The 17,632-nt window shown below is 45.3% G+C and overlaps 2 protein-coding genes across 3 annotated transcripts in view; both read right to left on the reverse strand.

The window, feature by feature from the left end:
* Positions 1–17,632, reverse strand: part of LOC148025341 (tRNA synthetase class I (I, L, M and V) family protein) — a 133,337-nt gene that overhangs the window by 26,781 nt on the left and 88,924 nt on the right. Inside the window, exons 16-20 of the mRNA XM_087692378.1 lie at positions 9,496–9,636; positions 9,049–9,152; positions 8,917–8,980; positions 776–864; positions 528–669 (exon numbers count right to left, since the gene is read on the reverse strand). Coding sequence (XP_087548504.1) covers positions 528–669; positions 776–864; positions 8,917–8,980; positions 9,049–9,152; positions 9,496–9,636 — 540 coding nt within the window. The remainder of the gene's footprint in view (positions 1–527; positions 670–775; positions 865–8,916; positions 8,981–9,048; positions 9,153–9,495; positions 9,637–17,632) is intronic.
* On the reverse strand, positions 9,643–12,721 carry LOC148025342 (uncharacterized). 2 transcript variants are annotated; one of them, XM_087692380.1, is made up of 2 exons: positions 10,052–12,721; positions 9,643–9,953 (listed from the first exon to the last, which is right to left on the reverse strand). In XM_087692380.1, the coding sequence occupies exon 1, from the start codon at positions 11,808–11,810 to the stop codon at positions 11,307–11,309; it is 504 nt and encodes a 167-aa protein (XP_087548506.1). In that variant the 5' UTR covers positions 11,811–12,721; the 3' UTR covers positions 9,643–9,953; positions 10,052–11,306. The 2 variants fall into 2 exon arrangements, with proteins under 2 accessions (XP_087548506.1, XP_087548505.1); XM_087692379.1 differs by having other exon boundaries at positions 9,643–9,827; positions 9,912–12,721.

Below are 17,632 nucleotides of genomic sequence, written 5' to 3' on the forward strand. Positions count from 1 at the left end.
GCAACGTCTTTTGAAAGCTGCTTCATATGGTCAACAAACATTCAGCAGGAATTGAAATGCATTCTGTTATTCTGTTTTGATGTGTTTCTTCTGGCACCAATTTAATGTTGACTTCTGATCCAAGCAACATCTGCTTATTATGCAGTAAGTTTCATGGGCTGCTGTATCGTCATAAAATTTTCCCCTTTATCTTTTAAATAAACAGCATTATCCATTTATGTAACACAGAAGGATGACTGCATGCACAAATGACAAATTTTGTACACTTGCTTTCTACAATTGCTTTAACAACACTTTCTGTGGTTTATTGGACATGGTTGTGTTTGAATTTTACCCGATTAATCACACCAGAATATGGGAGGGCCTCTGCACAGTGACATGAGAACGGATGTGGTGAAGAGCAGGGGGGAAAATGTATTTTATAGCTTTAAAAATTCAACCTTCCTAGGACATGGAGCCCGACTAACCTTCCTATCCCCTGCCAGTCTCCAAAAAGCAACAAGGAAGCGAAAAAATGGAAAGCTCACCTTGATATCTCCAATGGCAAGATGCTGCCCACAGACAATCCTATCACCAGATTTCTCGAAACTCAGGATATCAAGTTGACTCATGTTTTTCACCTCTTTAGCAACCATTCCCATTGCTTTTCCCAATCTTTTGCCCAGGACACTGTTGCCATATTTATAATGTAAGCATGTAGTGGAATTGCATTTAAGTTGGTTTACAAGCATGTAGTGGAATGCTCCATCACATGCCACAAGAATCATCAAAGTACCTGTAATCTGGTTCAGCTCGCAGTATTGCATACTTCAGAGGATCATTGCATCTTACCAGTATCCGGACATTGAGCTCCTCTCGGACATACTGTAAAGAAACCCATTGATAATTTTCAGCTAATGGACCTAAACTATCACTGATAACAGTTCAAAAGAGATCTCATAAACACATTGCATTTTCTACCGATCAAAAGGTTAAAGAGGACAAAAGAAAAGAAAACGCATGCTTACCACACCCTACACCCTTATAAAAACCAAGATTAGTGTTCACAGCATAGTTGCTTGGAGTTTCCATAAGGAAGAAACACAAACCATTGGGGAATGGTTAACATGGAACTTCGGTCCAAGTAAGAAAAGCCAAAACATTTGAATATCTGCAAATGTCTGACATAAAAAAAGTATAGAAAATTGAAATGTAACACATAGTAGAGACACAATACCCTATTGCCTCGTAGGTAATTGCCTCATAAGTAGACAATAATCATTCATTATTTAAAACTATTCACCATCATTCATGTAGTGACTTGGGAGTTGTGATTCAAGCCTTTAAACTTTCAATGACAACAGACATTTGAACCTAGTGCTTCAAATCCTTGAGAGGAGCAATAGAATAAAATCAATCTCCACAAGGGAGGACTAATATCATCAGCAATTGAGATAGCTGACATCATAGTAACATGGAATTGGCATTTTCTAGCTTCCCATCCCTGTTCCATCCTATCCTCAAACCATCCCAATCCCCTCCCCTTGTTAGTGGCCCCTCTGATAGTGACAGGGAATGGCAATTCTAGTCCCCGTCCCCGTTCCCCTTGCCAAAACCCATCCCATGTCACTATAGCTGACATGCCTAGAGTAACAAATCTGTTCTGATGAGCGTGCAGGTTTGAAGCACCCTCTCTACACTAAAAGGCTGCACTCCAATCAGCAGTAAGATGCATCTGTAGCACCCGCACGTCTCTCTCTCTCTCTCTTCGTGAATAAGTGTATATTAATATTGGAATATTCACATCCGGCCTTCAGGCCAACCAAACAGAAAGGATACAACTCTCTCTCTCTCTCTCTCTCTCTCTTTTTTTTTTTTTCGTAAAAGGTAATTGTATTAATTACGAAAAAAAGTACAAGATAACGTGATTACAGGATACATGACGCCAATCCAGGCCATCATGTGAAGAGGGGCTAAGTGCTACAAGTTACAAGCCATAAGCCAGGGACGGAAGTCCTCCCTAGAGAGCAAATCAGAATGCCGGAGAAGATCCAACTGCCAATACAAAAGGCCCTTAAGCCTCGCAATATGTCGCTGAACATTATAGGCGGAGTCAAAAAGAAAAGCATTCCTAATGGTCTAGTTATGCCAGCAGCCCCAATATCGAAGAAAATGATACATGAGTTTCATATGTGGCTGTGCAGGAGTGGGGTATTTGGGCTGCCCGAAAACCCAATCAAAGGGGCGCAGGGTGAATCCAACCGCTCCTTGCCAAATAGCCGACAAAAAGAACCAGACTTTTTTTGCGATAGGGCAAGAAATAAATCTGTGGCGGGCTGATTCCACCGCAGTGGTGCAAAAGAAACAGTTGCCATTGGCGATTCATCGCTTGGAAAGAGCCGACGCAAGCGGAAGACCACCAATCATCACTCTCCAAAGAAATACTTTACATTTGAAGGGGGTCTTGTTCAATCAGCCCTCCATCACAGTTGCCCTCCACCAGGACCTGGATTTTCGTAAGCCCCATAAAGCATTGGCTTTGGTAACTAACCATTGTTGATCTTTGATCAGAATATGATAAACCTGATTAGCAAAAGCTTTGCTTAAAGGCAGCCGGCCTTGTAGGTCCCAATCCTGCCAGGGATGATCTGAAGCAAGGGCAGGAAAGGGTTGTCTGCTCTGGAGCATCCGCAAAAGCTGTTCCCATAAAGGCCTATATCCCCGCGGAATCCTGTAAAGCCTCCTGGCTGTACGAAAAGATATAAGCACATTGAGACTAGCAAGGGTGGCATCCGCGACCGAAGACAAGCCCAAACGAGCCATCCGGTTGAATTGTGGTCTAAGCTCATTTTTGCCTTCCCATGCAAGTAAACGCGAGACTGCCAATAATTCCAATTGAAAAGAATTCGTAGTCAAGCGATCCTCGGGTGGATGCCACTGAGCCTTTAGAAGGACCCGTTTCCAGGAACATACCAAATGATTGAGCAGCGACGAAGAAGAACTGGAGAACCTCGAATCAGCATTAAGAACATGCCACCAAGAAGTCCGGATTTGGGTATTGCCATGTAGAAGCCCATGGCTCTCAAGGAAATAACGGGCTATATCGACCCATGGATGATGATCCAAGCACATGGCGCGGAAGAGAGACCAACGGAGTGCCTGCATGTGAGTTTGGGCATATAAAATAGCTCCGCCACCCATGCGTTTAGGGGTGCAGGCATGCGACCAAGAAATCCAGGAAATACCTGCATGCAATGAGTCCTTTTTCCATAGCATGAAGCGAATAGACTGAGTAAGAGCATTGAGAGTCGTAGTAGTCCAGGGCAACAATGGCAAAAAATATGTCAGCATTGGCAACATAATTGTCTGTGCCACTTTGAGACGAACATGGAAGGGCCAGGCTTGAGATTTCCAATACATAAACTTGGCCACCATTTTCTAAGAAATCCACTGCAAAAGCTGCTTTGGTGGAACGTCGACACCCAAAGGGTACCCAAGGTGCCTGACAATGGAGCCACGAGGAACAACCAGACCCTGCCAGTCCAAGGACTGCAAATCCGACTCCGTGCAGCTGAGAATGGCTGATTTGAGCGCATTGATGCGAAGGCCGGAGGCTTGACCAAAGATGCCCCAAACAAAAAAAAAAAACTGCGCGGGCACAGCCCACATGATTTCCAATCATGTCTCTCTCTCTCTCTCTCTCTCTCTCTCTCTCGCTCGCGTGCACGAAGAAGTTTAAATTAAATGATAATATTTACATCAGACCTTCTGGCCACCTGAAGAAATCCCAGTGATCACATGTGAAGCTAAAAGGCCCCTAAAACACAGCACATAAATATCATGTGGGAAACACAGCAAGAGTGGAGCGAACAATATGCAGCCATGGAGCAATCACTTCACAGAGGAGGAGGTTTGTGAAAACCATGGAAGACATCTGCCATAGCAATAATCCACGAACACAGGCCACATCACAATGCATACTCAAGGACGAATAAAAAGTAGAGGCATTACAGGTGCACCAAATGTGTCAAAGAGCAATCTACGCTAGAAAATGGGAGGAAGGACGATCTGGCTGCAAAGCCCAAAACCACATTTCAAGGTCCCCCAAAACTGAAAGATTGAAACAGAAGTGTTTCCATCTGAAACTTTTCTCAGATTGCCATTTTATTTGGAGTTTTGTTACTTGGAGGGCCCAAACTCTACTCACTTGTGTTTCCTTCTTTTGTCAACAATCAATGTGATTCAATTTGTCAGCTTTGATTTCTAGCCTTCAGATTCTACTTTTATTGCATGTGTTTGCAGCACGTCTCTCTTCAGTAGAGCCATTTGTAGTGTGAGAATGCATGTAGTTACACAAAGATTTGCTATCTATCAAAGTGATACTAACTCTATAACCATTGTTAGCAGCAACAAGCTACTAACCCACAAGAATGATGTGTATGTTTGGAAATGTAAGCAGCTAATTATGTAAAGGCTAAAGTAGGAGTTCAGCTAACAGCTATACTCAACCTCATACAAACTTACAGACTAAATGTGTGTACAGACTTGCAGATTAGTTATTTTCATTCTTAATTATTGTGGAGACAAAACTACACACTAATTAATTTCGTTTTTTTACCAATGGGCATGCCCATGTCCAACACAACTCGTGCAAGATCCTAGAATCACCAAAGAAAGAACCAAAATAAACTGCATCCCCATGGCACTTGCTTTATTCCTTTCATTCCAGTTTACCCGGGAAAAGAAATTCTATTAATAACACCTAGGAAGAAATCCATGAAGTAAAATGTAAAGAGCAGAAATGCCGCCTAAGGGACAACTAAGGAAAAATGCAAATGGAATGTTTTAGAAATACAATCAATCTTCTGCGTTGTAATCCTAGACTAAATATGGCACTAAGTGGGACAAGGTCCAAGAACTTCATGTCCACATAGATGCATATCTCCTCCTTATATGCTCACTAATGCCCTACAACCTCTCTCGTCTCCTATGAAGCATGTGAATAGTCTCTGTCGAGAATGCTAGACCTTGCAGTACATATGAGCCAAGCAATGTTGCTAACAATCAACTCTGATTTGCACCAATGCCCCTTATTCCACTATTGCCATTTAGAGAATAGTTAGCAGAGTACGACAGAGTTTCTAAAACTGCGCTTAGTTGACGAATGGGGGCCTGTGCAAAGTCCCTCTTAGAACTTTTGAAGCACTGTTTAATTGTTTAGAGGTATATAGAGGCTTTCTAAATTTAGAAAGAAAAACCGTGAAATGAAAAAATGGGTTCTCCTTATGGCAGATGGAAGGGTAGGTGATAATAAACTAAATCAAGGTTTGGGAAAATTAACTAATCAGAGTTACTATCTGAGGATAAAAGTTTTCAGTATCCAGGTTCTACTTTTTGTTGTTTGCTTAATGTGGAAAAGGCTTTATAGGATGTCCATTCTCTGAGTTCTAGTTCTGATTATTTGCTTCCATGAGTATTCTGAGGTGAATCTTTCTTCTGCAGACAGCTGACACTGTAATATTGTTTGAAAGTGACTGGAATCCACAGGTAGTGTCTTCTATATACTGGAGTATACCAATGCCTAAGAAAGTGAACCCTTATCACTAATCCCTAAGATAGATTCTGTTGATTCTAAGCCCCTGTAGCTATATATCTGCAAGTGTGAGGATGTGTGTGTGAGTGAGTGATCCCTTTTAAAGCTATATATTCTAGCATATGAATCCCTAAGATACTGAACCCTTTTAACTAATCCATGGGTCTATCTACTACTCTAATTCACTGTCTTGGTTTAAGCTTTTTAAAGGTATGTCTAGTACTTGCTGAAGCGTTGGCTAACAATGAGAAACGAGTGCCTTGCCTAGAAATCATCACATCCACAAGTTGAGCCTCTGTACTTGACCGAATCCACTCCCTGCAAGCACTACCATAGTCTCGCTTGTGCCATGAAAGACCACCATGTGGGCTCTCCTCCGCATCTACTAGACTCCACCACAATCCCACAACAGTGCCTCTCAGTCTCCTCTTATTTTGCTAGAATAAGAAAATAAAGATAGCTAGAATCCAAAAAGCCACAAATTCACACTTCCTTGATCGTTGATCCTCCGCATGTATGAGTTGATAAGAACCAATCCATATGACCCCTCGTTTACTTAGAATATGGTCTTCCAACGTCCATAGTTAGGCCACTAAGGTTTTCTATCTACACCCTAGGCCCAACAAAGGGTGTCTAGAGCTACCCTGACCCGCATGCTGCCATAGGAGTGAACATTGCCTTCTTTGGTCGCCTTCTCACCATTCCAGCTTCGAACAATGTATCGAGCGGTGCCCTTCCGAGTCTCTTGCCTTTACTTGCATCATTTCCACGGTGCGACCATGGAGGTGATCCACCCATACATCAAACCCTCATTCAATAATCCCTCAGAATGAGTACAACTCTCCCCCTTTGGGGATTCTCAATATTCAAACAAAAACAAGGCAAAACAGCCTATCTTCGATCTAGGAAATCATCTCTTTCTCAAGACAACATAACATGTCTTAAAAACATCTCAGCAAACCAACAATATCTTCTCCATGACATACTTCTCATAAGACATAACAGAAAAATCAATAATTCCATCGAGTATATTACAAGGGACATCCACTTTATCACATATTCCTTCTAAGAGTGCAATTAACTTAGGAAGCAATACACAGCAATCCCCCTAATACTTAGATTGCAATATATCTCGAGCCCTTCCATATTTTCCAAAACTATGGACTTGAATATTGCAACTATTTACCATGAAGAAACAAGGCATCCATCTTTGTTCCTACTGGTTATGTCCTTTTTAGGAGTTATTAGTTGTTAATATACAATCCATTCTCGGTTTCCAAAGGAGGTCGTATGCCCTAATTCCCTTTCTTAAGGCATAATAACTTAAGAATATTCAAGTAGCTTGATTTTAGAAGCTACTATTCATCCTTTGTTATCACAAGTATCAATAATAGCTAATAAAGCTACTCTTTCCAATCACACATTTTTCTTAAATTAGAGTTCTAATAATTGTGCAACAAGTGTGACTAAACTTTCAACCCAATTTCACTATAAATTTCTATCTAAAGCCACTTTATGTATCAATACTCTTAGCATTCCAAAGCTGGAGAGAAATTTTCAATTCATAGGTACATAATCGATTTTCAACTTCAAGATCGTTCCAAGGTACTTGGAATGCTTGTGCAGTGTTGGGGATTGCTGATACCATCTTGGTTGTGCCTCTCAAACCTACAGCACTCCTCTTAGGTGCCATTGCTGAGCTCCTAGCCCTACCTCCTCCACTCATTCAGCACTCCTCACGCAAGAACTTCAACGGTCTTGAATAGCTTTGCTAGTCCTCTTGCACAAGAAGACAAGGTTGGCAGAGATGGGGGTTTTCGTAGCAGAGTCTCCTTCCCCCTTGCAATGTTGAAGCCAAAGATCGACCTTACAAGTAGCCTCCTTTGCAGATTGTAGATTTCCCTTTTTGTTTCTATCTCCCTTACTTTCTCTAGATTTCCTCTCACTCATTTTAACTCTCTCTCTCTCTCTCTCTCTCTCTCTCTCTCTCTCTCACACACACACACACACACACACACACACACACACACACACACACACGACACCTTCATAGGCGGATATAGGGGATTATTGCTTGGGCTAGAGCTAGGCCCTCCATACCCACATGAGATTGTACCATTTTGGAGCTCATTGTTACTAGATAGAGCTCTATGTTTTACACATAGCCATAGTTAGTTTCCTTTCTTTCTTTTTCTTGCTTGTGCTACATATTTTGCCCAGTCAGTTGTACCATCATACACATGATTGTAACTCATGGTCTCATAGGTCATTTTGGCCTTTTGTAGACGTTAATATATCATTTCATTTCATTTCTCTCTCTCTCTCTCTCTCTCTCTCTCTCTCTCTCTCTCTCTCTCTCTCTCATGGCCATCCTAGCGGTAAGCCACTTACTTTATTAACCCACTTACCCAGGTTCAAATCCCCCTTTTTCTATACCTATACTAAATGACCGTGCGGAATGTAGGAGTTGAACTGAAGACCTTCTGGTCACCACATGTTCAACTTAACCAATTGAGCTCTCTCTCTCTCTCTCTCTCTGTGAGCAGAAGTGACCCACCCTTAAGACCACCAAAACTGAGCAGTGAACTGCAGGTTTTGCCCTCATATGGAAAATGAGCTTCTCCCAAGCAGCCTGCTAACCACTTCTGATAGCCTCAATGCTCCTACCTCCTCAGCACTCTAAAGAAGTTGTATTATATAAAATATGTTATAGCTTTTGGTCTGATTGGCCATTTGGCCTTTAATCAAACATTAGTGTAACATAATATCTCATCTCAAATCATTTCCCTCCCTCCCAAACAACCTGATTGTATAAGAAATGGAATGAATAACAAGGGAGCAGAAGACTAATACACTATCATTGAATGAAAAGCTCGTGACATATCGACACTTCCATTTGACTATGCTGTGTTTTCATATGTCTTTTGCTGCTAAGCTCTGTTTTACCAAATTAAATTGTGAAACATAACACTAGATCTCTCTTCCATGGACCTACCTATTTATTTCAAAATCAATCACATAATTCAGCTCAACTTTCCCAAGCCCTTAACAGAAGAACTTGATGGTACAATCACAATAGCAAACCATTTGTTGTCGAAAGCATTACAGATATCTGTTCCAAAAGTTGACACGTCACCATTTGCTACTAAATGCCTTACACAGATAACAGACATGTTGCTTCTCTTCTATTCTAAATTTCTGGCTCTGTCATCAGTAGAGCTCATTCTATAGCTAGCCTAATTCAAAGGTATTACAACATTCATGAGCAAAATCATAACATTTGCTCAAAAGTAGTCATTGCTTAAGTTTACTATCAAGCAACCAAGTAAAAAACTAAAATATACCTCCCCAAGCTTGCCAGTGATATCATCCAAAAAATCATTATCTGGATGAGCGACAACCATCTCCCTGAGCAAATCATATGATTAGAAGAGGATGTCTCGAAAACGAATGCTAAAAAATGTTAATTTGTATACCTTAAAGGGATTTTGAGAGCCCTATTATGACGCTCACGAATATTCCGTGCAAGATCAATGATTGTCATCATACGAGCCACACTTTTCTCAATCCTTTCATTAGTCTGCAAGGCATCATCGACAGATATGTTGTCAACATAATTAATTAGTTCCAAAAAAATTTACTCTTTTCATTAACGATAAGATGCTTCTATTACAGTGAATGATGCAATCTCTTCATAAACAACTCAGGCATTGTGTTAGCATTCAATTAGTGATCAAATATAAAGCACGTGAACAACAACATTCAGCAATAACACTACAGGTCTGAGCACAATGCATTCCCACGTCAGTACTGATGCAACACTTGCATTATGTTTCCAATAGTATTAAACACAGAACTCCAAACAAGTAGACGAGGGATGGGCATTTTGAATACAACCAGTCCAGTATACTTGAGACTTGTACCTCTCCTTGAAGCTCAGGAAAACTACAGTAATGAATGCTCTCTTCTGCATCAGGACCCAATAGCTTGCGAAGATTCTGATAAAGAACCTCCGTAAAAAAGGGGGTAAAAGGAGCCATGGCCTTGCAGGATGTCAACAAAACCTGCAAACACATCCGAAGATGAATGTTAAAAGCTAAGCTAAGATTGCATTAAGGCTGGCAACATCCATTCAAGCACAGTAATGTAGAACTGTGAAGTGACAGTTACACTTCAAAGAACCTGTTCTGCTCACAGCAGCAATACAAAAGAAGCTTACATTTGAAATGTCAAGAGCAGAGGAAAAAAATCATCCCTGAGGCAAATCAGTCACATGAGAACAAGTAAGAATGCATCAGCAGATTTTGAGGCATGAAATAGATATTCATGATATTTTTACCCTTGTTCTGACACCTCCAGAACTTGCACCCAGAGGAGAGTCCTGCTAGATGCAGATTTTAAAGAGCCACATGAAGAACTTTGGGGCACAAAATTGAACAGTATTCCAAGGCAGATTCACAAATCTAAAAGAAGTTGTACCTTTCACAAAACGTTTCTCTGATCTCGTGTTCGCATTGAGGATAAAATCTACTTTAATATACTGTACAATTGAGGTTAAAGAAATGACTAATATTAAAATGATCCACTCTTAAAGACCTGCTGACATATGATTCAAGGAAAATTCACTGAGTCTAGCATACACATATCAAACTATCAAACAGTATGACTTGAGGACCTTGATTATTGATTACTACAAGTATGGTTTCTTTCCCAAAAGTAAGGATCTGAAAACAGGTGTGTTTTTGGATGCATGTATATGTGTGCACAGACCATTTCTGAATCCATAAGCATACATTGCATTTCACATGCTCAGGCATCTCTATATTGTGCATAGGGTAACAATGATCCCTTGCTTCTTGTTTGCAGGCCAAGCAGAAGGCTCTTGCCTTCGTTCTTCCCTTTCAGCCTGCCCAATCAATCTGTTATTAGAAAAGCAGTCTTTCCTTACCACCCTCTTTACAGAATACTGTGGCGGAGAGCATTTTTCCGTTTTTTCTGAAATTTTGTTTCCACCATATCTCCTGCTAATTCTTATTTCTACAAAGTTCCAAGGTGATTGATGATCAATCTATGAACTGTAGGTTCATGTTTGGTTTGTCCCAGTAGCATAGTCATCTACAAGGAAAGGAACAATACAGCCCTGTATGATAAGATATGGTGATAAATGGTACCTTAAAATAGAGCACATGTTTAATAAAATGGCATTAGTATTGTATAGAATCAATACAAGAGGATAGCAAACCAAAACATCTATGGCATGTGCCGCATATGCAACATGGGCTAGAACTATATCAATCATAATAGATAAATCATACATCATACCAAAAAGAGAAGTGCAGGAAGGATGGAGAAAGAGGCCTAGGATGAACTATCACTATCACCAATGTAATCAATGTCTTCCAATCAACAAGCTCCCCTAGCTCCAGGCACCACCTGCATGGCATTCAGCTCCAGGTGCCACCTGCAGTACGCCACCTGGTTTGCATTGCTAGTGCCAGCAGCGCCACTCCCTGTTCGTCTCCAGAAGAGTCCGCCACCTGAGCAGTCACCCGCCAGTCCCTATGCCACCTGTTGTCTGAGCTGTTAACCTGGCCCCTGGCCTATCCACCTGCTGCAGATGCTCACGCACTGCGCCAGACCACCACAGCAACTCCCTACGCCCAATTCTGGAGGTGCTGCCGGTGCTACAGGCGCCCTCCAGATCTGCACTCCCTGTCCCTGCCCCAAGCGCCATCTACTGAACACCACCAGCACCTGCCACCTCAGCCCAGGCTCCCCAGGTCCACTTGATCTGTGGCCCCAACTCTGCATTATTAGAGCGCCTGCGGATACTGAAGGATTTCAAGGAGTTCTGCTGCAACGGACTGTGGTAAACAATCCCAAGCTTGGCCAGGTCATCCAGTTTCAAGGTGACCAGTGCAAGAACGTCTCTAACTTCTTTGTACAGTCTGGCCTCCTGAAGAAAGACCAGATCAAATTCATGGTGTCTGATATCTTTGATCGTGAATGCAATGTATGGTGGATGGGGTATCTGTGAATTGATGACCTTGTAACGCATTGGCAGTCCTGATTGGGCCTGTGGAAGGGACCATTCTAAGTAGCTATTGACCTGCTGTGGCGGTTCCACCCTATGCCTCACGCACGAAAGACCTCCCCAGTCGACCTGCTCCGATGCCTCCATTCTATGCTGCACGTTCATACCACTAGCATTCGTTGCTCCCTCCATCTGTAGCAACATTCCCCCAATATCACAGCAGCTAGATTGGTAGCCCCCAGCAGTGATGCGCAATGGAAACCTCGGGTCAGATGCCTGAACATTCTGCAAGTGCCCCCCAATTAAACACCTTGCACGACGTTCTCTCTGAGGAACAGCTCCTTTCCGTCCGTGCCCCAAAGCTAGAACTGAAAGAAACAGCAATCTATGGACAGGTCATAGGACACTCTCCATCCAGGGCCCAGCTTCGGGATTGGCTCCGCTCCATGCTACGCATTGGCACAATGCAGATTGCAGAGGCAGTTCTCATGGGTCAGGGGATCTTCATGGTTTGACTCACCTCAGTGCATGCAACCTGCGAGCTAGTGGATAGCTCACCTTATGCCTCCACGAAGGGGGTCATTTACATGGTTCCCTGGTATGGTGGCTTCACAGTGGAGGAGTGACACTCCACAACAGGTTTCCTAGACACCTCGGTCACCCTTCTATTCCTTGCATTGGCGGTAGAGTACCATCAGTTAGTGGAGGACTTTGGACGGCTTTTTGGCATAGTTCTTCCTCCCTCCTTCACGGATGTAGTGCCAGCCGCAGGAGTCTCGAAGGTATGCGTGGCTACAAAAGATACAAAGAACATACCCACGTTTCTTGAGGCTGAGGCAGGCATACTCTTTCAAGCAGCAGCTTATTGTGACAGGGCAGCTTGGACAATGCATGTGATGCCATGACTTTAGGCATCAGGCAACAACAGACTGCATGCGTTACGGAGCCAAGGCGGCTCAGTCAGCAGAACCACATGTGGATGCTGATGGTTTCACATGGGTCCAGTGACGATAGAGAGGGAGATAGTAGGGGGGCCTCAACCAACCCCTTAGACACAGCCACGGCAACAGAGAGCAGGAGGGCGAGTGACGGGCCCCCATCGAAACACCGCGTAGCCCCCCCTCGTCCCATCCAACAGGATCACAAGCCTCCACCCCCACCACCCACTGAGGCGTCTCAACACCCCCCACCCGAGATCCCCAAGCACCCTCCCCCCCCCAAATCCCACAGCCTCCCCCTTTCGAGGCCACTCGCCCCCCCACACCCACCTCATGCGTCTGATCACCCCACCACCCCTTACTCATCCTCTTCCCCACCTTCTCCCCCACTGATCAACGCCCTTGATCCTCACCCAGTACATGTTTCCCCCCCACCCCCCCCCCCCCCCCAAATCCATTCCCCCCCTTCCCACAAAGGGTGACGAGCCGCACATGTCCACATCCTCTCCTCAACAATAGCCTAGCCCCACCTCCCCACACAGCCACCAACTCATCTGGTCCAGCCGCCCGTCACATCTTCCATTGGCAGGAGCAATTGTTGCGCAATGCGGAGAGTTTCCACTACCTTTGGAGGTGGTAATCTTCGTGGTTCGCAAGTCAAGGAGAGGCAAGGTCCATTTACTTGCACCACCGGATGGACCGAACTATGCTGTCTTCTTTTGGACCTCTCATTCAGGAGATTGGACGATGTCACAGATAGAGGAGGAGGTGAGGGGCCAAGTTGCAGACCACATCTCCCAATGAATGGGAGGAGGACTAGCACTCTTTTCCAAGCAATGGCCAAGGTGCATGATGGACATTAATTGGTGGGTTGGAGCCAAGGTCCCACATCTGAGCATTATTTTTTGAGCCCCTCCCCAGTGGAGTTCACCGATGGATGTGATCAAGTGGCCCCTCGCACAAGCTGCCCACTTCTACCAGTGTAAAGAGTCACGCCTCTCAGCCTAGCCGATAGACGCCTTGGTGGTACCACCTAGAGCATCTATCACCCCCATGGTCCAAGCCTAAGAGCTACCATGGGAGAATGGAGTTCACCCTCCAAGCCTGTGGCTAAACACATTCGCATGCCCCATAGCTCTTCCTCTTCATCAGCAGCTTCCACACCGAACAGTGCTTATTTGGCTAGTCACAGGTTCCCCCATGAGTATACACCTAGCATCCTAGAACGTGAACAACCTCCACTACAGTGAGACATGTGGTTCTAGGAAATTGATTGTTCGGTAGGAGCTGCAGCCTGCTCTTGCCGGATGGATCGACATCTTACTTCTTCAGGAGCACAAGCTCACCCCCTCCCAAGCCCATCGAGTAGGGAAGGTACTTCCACGCAACTAACACACCTACTAGGAGTACTCCATCGGTGCCCACGGCAAGAGTGGAGGCGTATGTACCTCTATTGGCCTGAGCCTTACCGCTTGTGTACAAGACCACAGGACGATTGTGGCAGGGAGGGTCCTATGGATCAAATTGGATATAGGGGACTCGTGCCTTGGAGTCCTCAATGTTTATGCTCCTATTGAGGTTAGGGCACGCAGCAAGTTCTAAGTGGAGATCGCAACAGGACTCCTAGAGGTGGACTCTTGGATTGTTGGAGGAGACTTCAACAACCTGGAGGCCTAACAAGGTAGAGGGAGATTACCAGGGTATAGAAGGGGAGAAGCAAGAGGCATGGGCAGTCTTCCTCCTTGCAGTAGGAGCACGTGATGCTTGGCGGGACCCAACTTTCCACAGGAGGGAGAAGTCGTTGGACTTCTCTTGAGGATACAGGCGGCTCGACAGAGCTCTTCTAGAGCCGTTGGACAAGTTCTATGTGCCACGGGTGCTCTCACGGAGGCCAAGTAGGACAGTTGGTTGGTACCACCTTGTCTGATCATTGCCCAATTCTCCTCAATCTTGATGCTCCCGCTTCAGCCCATGGCACGCAATCGTGTTGAATCCCAGACTCAATCTACAGGAGGGAGGAGGTGAGGAGCCAGATTGAGTAGCTCTAGACTAGGGAGTGGGCTAGGAGGACTAGATTGCAGAGGAGGTTACAGAGGACCTAGCCAAGTGGAACAAGATCTGCCAGGAGGCAGCCCTACAAGCCAAGCAACAGAGTTGGAAGGAGGAGAGCACTTCGACGAGACCTAGCAACCATGCAAAGACTACTCTAAGAGGCACCACGGGATCCCACTCTCCACAAGTAGGTGTGCCCACGGATAACCCTCACCAGCCTTGAGGACAAGCACTCTAAGTTCTCCTTCCGTACCTTAGCAACTTTTTGGGCGCGAAAGGGGGACACGATACGCATGGAATTTTTCCAGGTGCATCAGCCTCACACCTCAAGGGACTAGATTCGCAGCCTCCAAGATCAGCACAGGAGGATTTAGTCTAGCTCAGATGAGGTGTTGGAGATTGCCACTAACTTCTACAGACAACTTTTTCAGCAAGAGGCAATCTCAACCAGAGTATAGCAATGTTGGCAGTAAGTCTAGGATTGCAATCTGCCCCTAGTCATAGAGGAGATGGGACACTCCCTCCAAGACCCCTTCACAAAGAAGGAGCTAGCTAAGGCCTTCAATGCACAAGAGGGGCTGAAATTCCCACAAGAGGATGGTCTTTCTTAGGCTGCCTTCACTACCTACTGGGAGGTGGTGAAGGACCCCCTACTACTGGGCTTTCAAGAGATTTTCGGCTCAGGGCAAATGCCAGGGAGTTCATTGGCAGGTCTTGTCAGTCTCCTCCCGAAAGAGGGAGATCGGTTGGAGTTTTCCCAATGGAGACCAATCACCTTGTTCTCAGTGGCCTATAAGGCCCTGGCCAAGATGATCGAGAGTCGATTCTGCCCCATGCTTCTAGACATCATTCATGACACCCAGACAGGTTTTGTCCAAGATAGGAGCATCTTAAACAATGTCTTCGCTTCTTTCGAGGTGACCGAGCAAGCTTAGCACAATTGTCAGGGATTAGCAATACTCCTCCTGAACTTCGAGAAGGCCTATGACAGGGTTGACTAGGACTTCTTAGAGGGCACCATGGTGAGGCTAGGTTTCCCCCAGGCATGGATCTGCGAGGTTTCGGCACTTTACAGATTGGCCTCTAGGAGGGTTCTCATTAGTGGCAGGAGGGGAGAGAAGTTTTGACTAGAGAGATCTGTCCCCATCACTCCTGCCTGGCAATTTCTCCTAGTTCTCGACTCTATTAGGCAAAAGCTGACCTACTGGAGCACTGTCACCTTTCTTTAGCAGGCCGAGCCCTGGTGGTCAACCAAGTCCTCCTAGCAACGACTTGGTACATCGCCTCTTGTTGGTGTTTGTCCTCGTCTTGTGTGGTTCAGCTTTGCCGCCAAGGACGCTCGAGCCAAGGTGGCGTGGGCAACCATCATCCGACATCAGTCTGAGGGAGGGCTTGGGATCATTAACCCAGAGTTCCAAAGCTTGGTCCTATTGGGCAACCTAGTGGTCCGTGGTCTCACACCAGGTGGGTAGACCAGGAAGGTCCTTTTGCAAGAGGGTCTCCAACAATGTAGACCGAGGCTTGGCGAGGGTTGGACGCCATCCTTCAGATGAATCTTCATGACCGCCCAGCTCACGCCACCCAAATCGTCCTTTCTCCGCAGTTTACTTCAAGTGTGGCAAGGCGTTCGCAAGGCCCAAGTTTGTTGTTCTTGCGAGGTCCATTTCATTGGCATCCATTATCCTCTCCCGTTTTGCACCACAAAACTTTGAACCAGTGTGGAGGAGTCTTCTACTCAACTAGATTGCACATGGAGCAGGAGTGAACCACACGACATGCCTAAAAGCTGCATGCCGTTTTTGGCCCGTTGCGTGAGATCCATATCTCCCGCATCAAGTACCCTCACCCTCTTTGTAGCACACACCTTTTGAAAGGTAGGATGAGAGTACCGACCCTGGACTGGCGAGCTGGACAGCATGCCACAACTCAATGGGGAGCATCAAACCATCACGCCTATAGAGTGAGCACCATTTCCCTTGCAACAATCACTTTCGGGCCTCTGTAGCCCGGATCTATCCTTGACACGTGCAGGAAGAAAAGGCAGCCTTTAGATTTATCTGTACATGCCGCGCCCACTTGAACTCCTTGGTGGTCCGATCAAACATTACAGTCCATGCTGAAGCTAGAAAAGTCTAATTCATAGCATCGAACCTTCTAGCTTGCATCGCGAGGGCCATGTCCCCCACCGTGGTCACTTTGAACTTGCCCACGACAACCTAATCGAACAAGAAGGCACCCAAGCTTTTAAGCAACTCAAGTGGAGGGGTCACCCTGCCTCGCTTTTCTTCAATCATGGGCCTCAACATGCCCGTATCCATCTTGATTGCACTGATTAGGGCTAGGTCTTCACACCTCGCCCTTTCCTCCTAGCTTGCTCCGTGACGAGCCAGATCCACTTGGAATATCCTAGAGGGTGAAGCCTCCTTGCCACTTGGAATATCCTAGAGGGAGAAGCCTCCTTGCCTCTACCTTGGTTCGATCTCGTAGCCATTTGACCACTTTGACTTCCCCAAGTAGACCGCATCCCTTTAGCCCGGAGACCGGAATGGGCTTGATTGCGCACATGGGCTTCACAGGTTCATGCACCTCCTTGAAGTTCACCTTGGTGGTGAGCATAGGGACTATTTCATCCCATAGCTCCACCACCTAGGTTCCATTCACAAAGATCCACTCACCATAATCTGACCACACTCGGAGCGCCCCAGCACTCCCGATCAACTCGCTATGTGAGGGTTTGACACCCTCGGAATCGGCCTTTGCTCCGCATATATCCTTGTTGCATGAGGGTCTTTCATCCTCTAAATCAGCCATTAGAGCACAAAAAGTTAACTCCTTGGGTTTGTAGCAGTAGGACCTCGCTTCATCCCTAAAGCTAACCAATTGTTGCCCACTAACCGATTCGAATTAGTCCTCATTTGATCCATGCACAGACATAGAGTTCACAGGTTTCCATGTTTTCTCTCTCTTTCTTGGGCAGTCCTCATTGGCCCAACAGTCTCCTCCTTTGATCCATGCACAGACACAGAGTTTACAAGT

This window comes from Lygodium microphyllum, chromosome 14, assembly GCF_053477565.2.
Source record: "Lygodium microphyllum isolate KBCC chromosome 14, Lygodium_microphyllum_v1.1.10, whole genome shotgun sequence".
Taxonomy (NCBI): domain Eukaryota; kingdom Viridiplantae; phylum Streptophyta; class Polypodiopsida; order Schizaeales; family Lygodiaceae; genus Lygodium; species Lygodium microphyllum.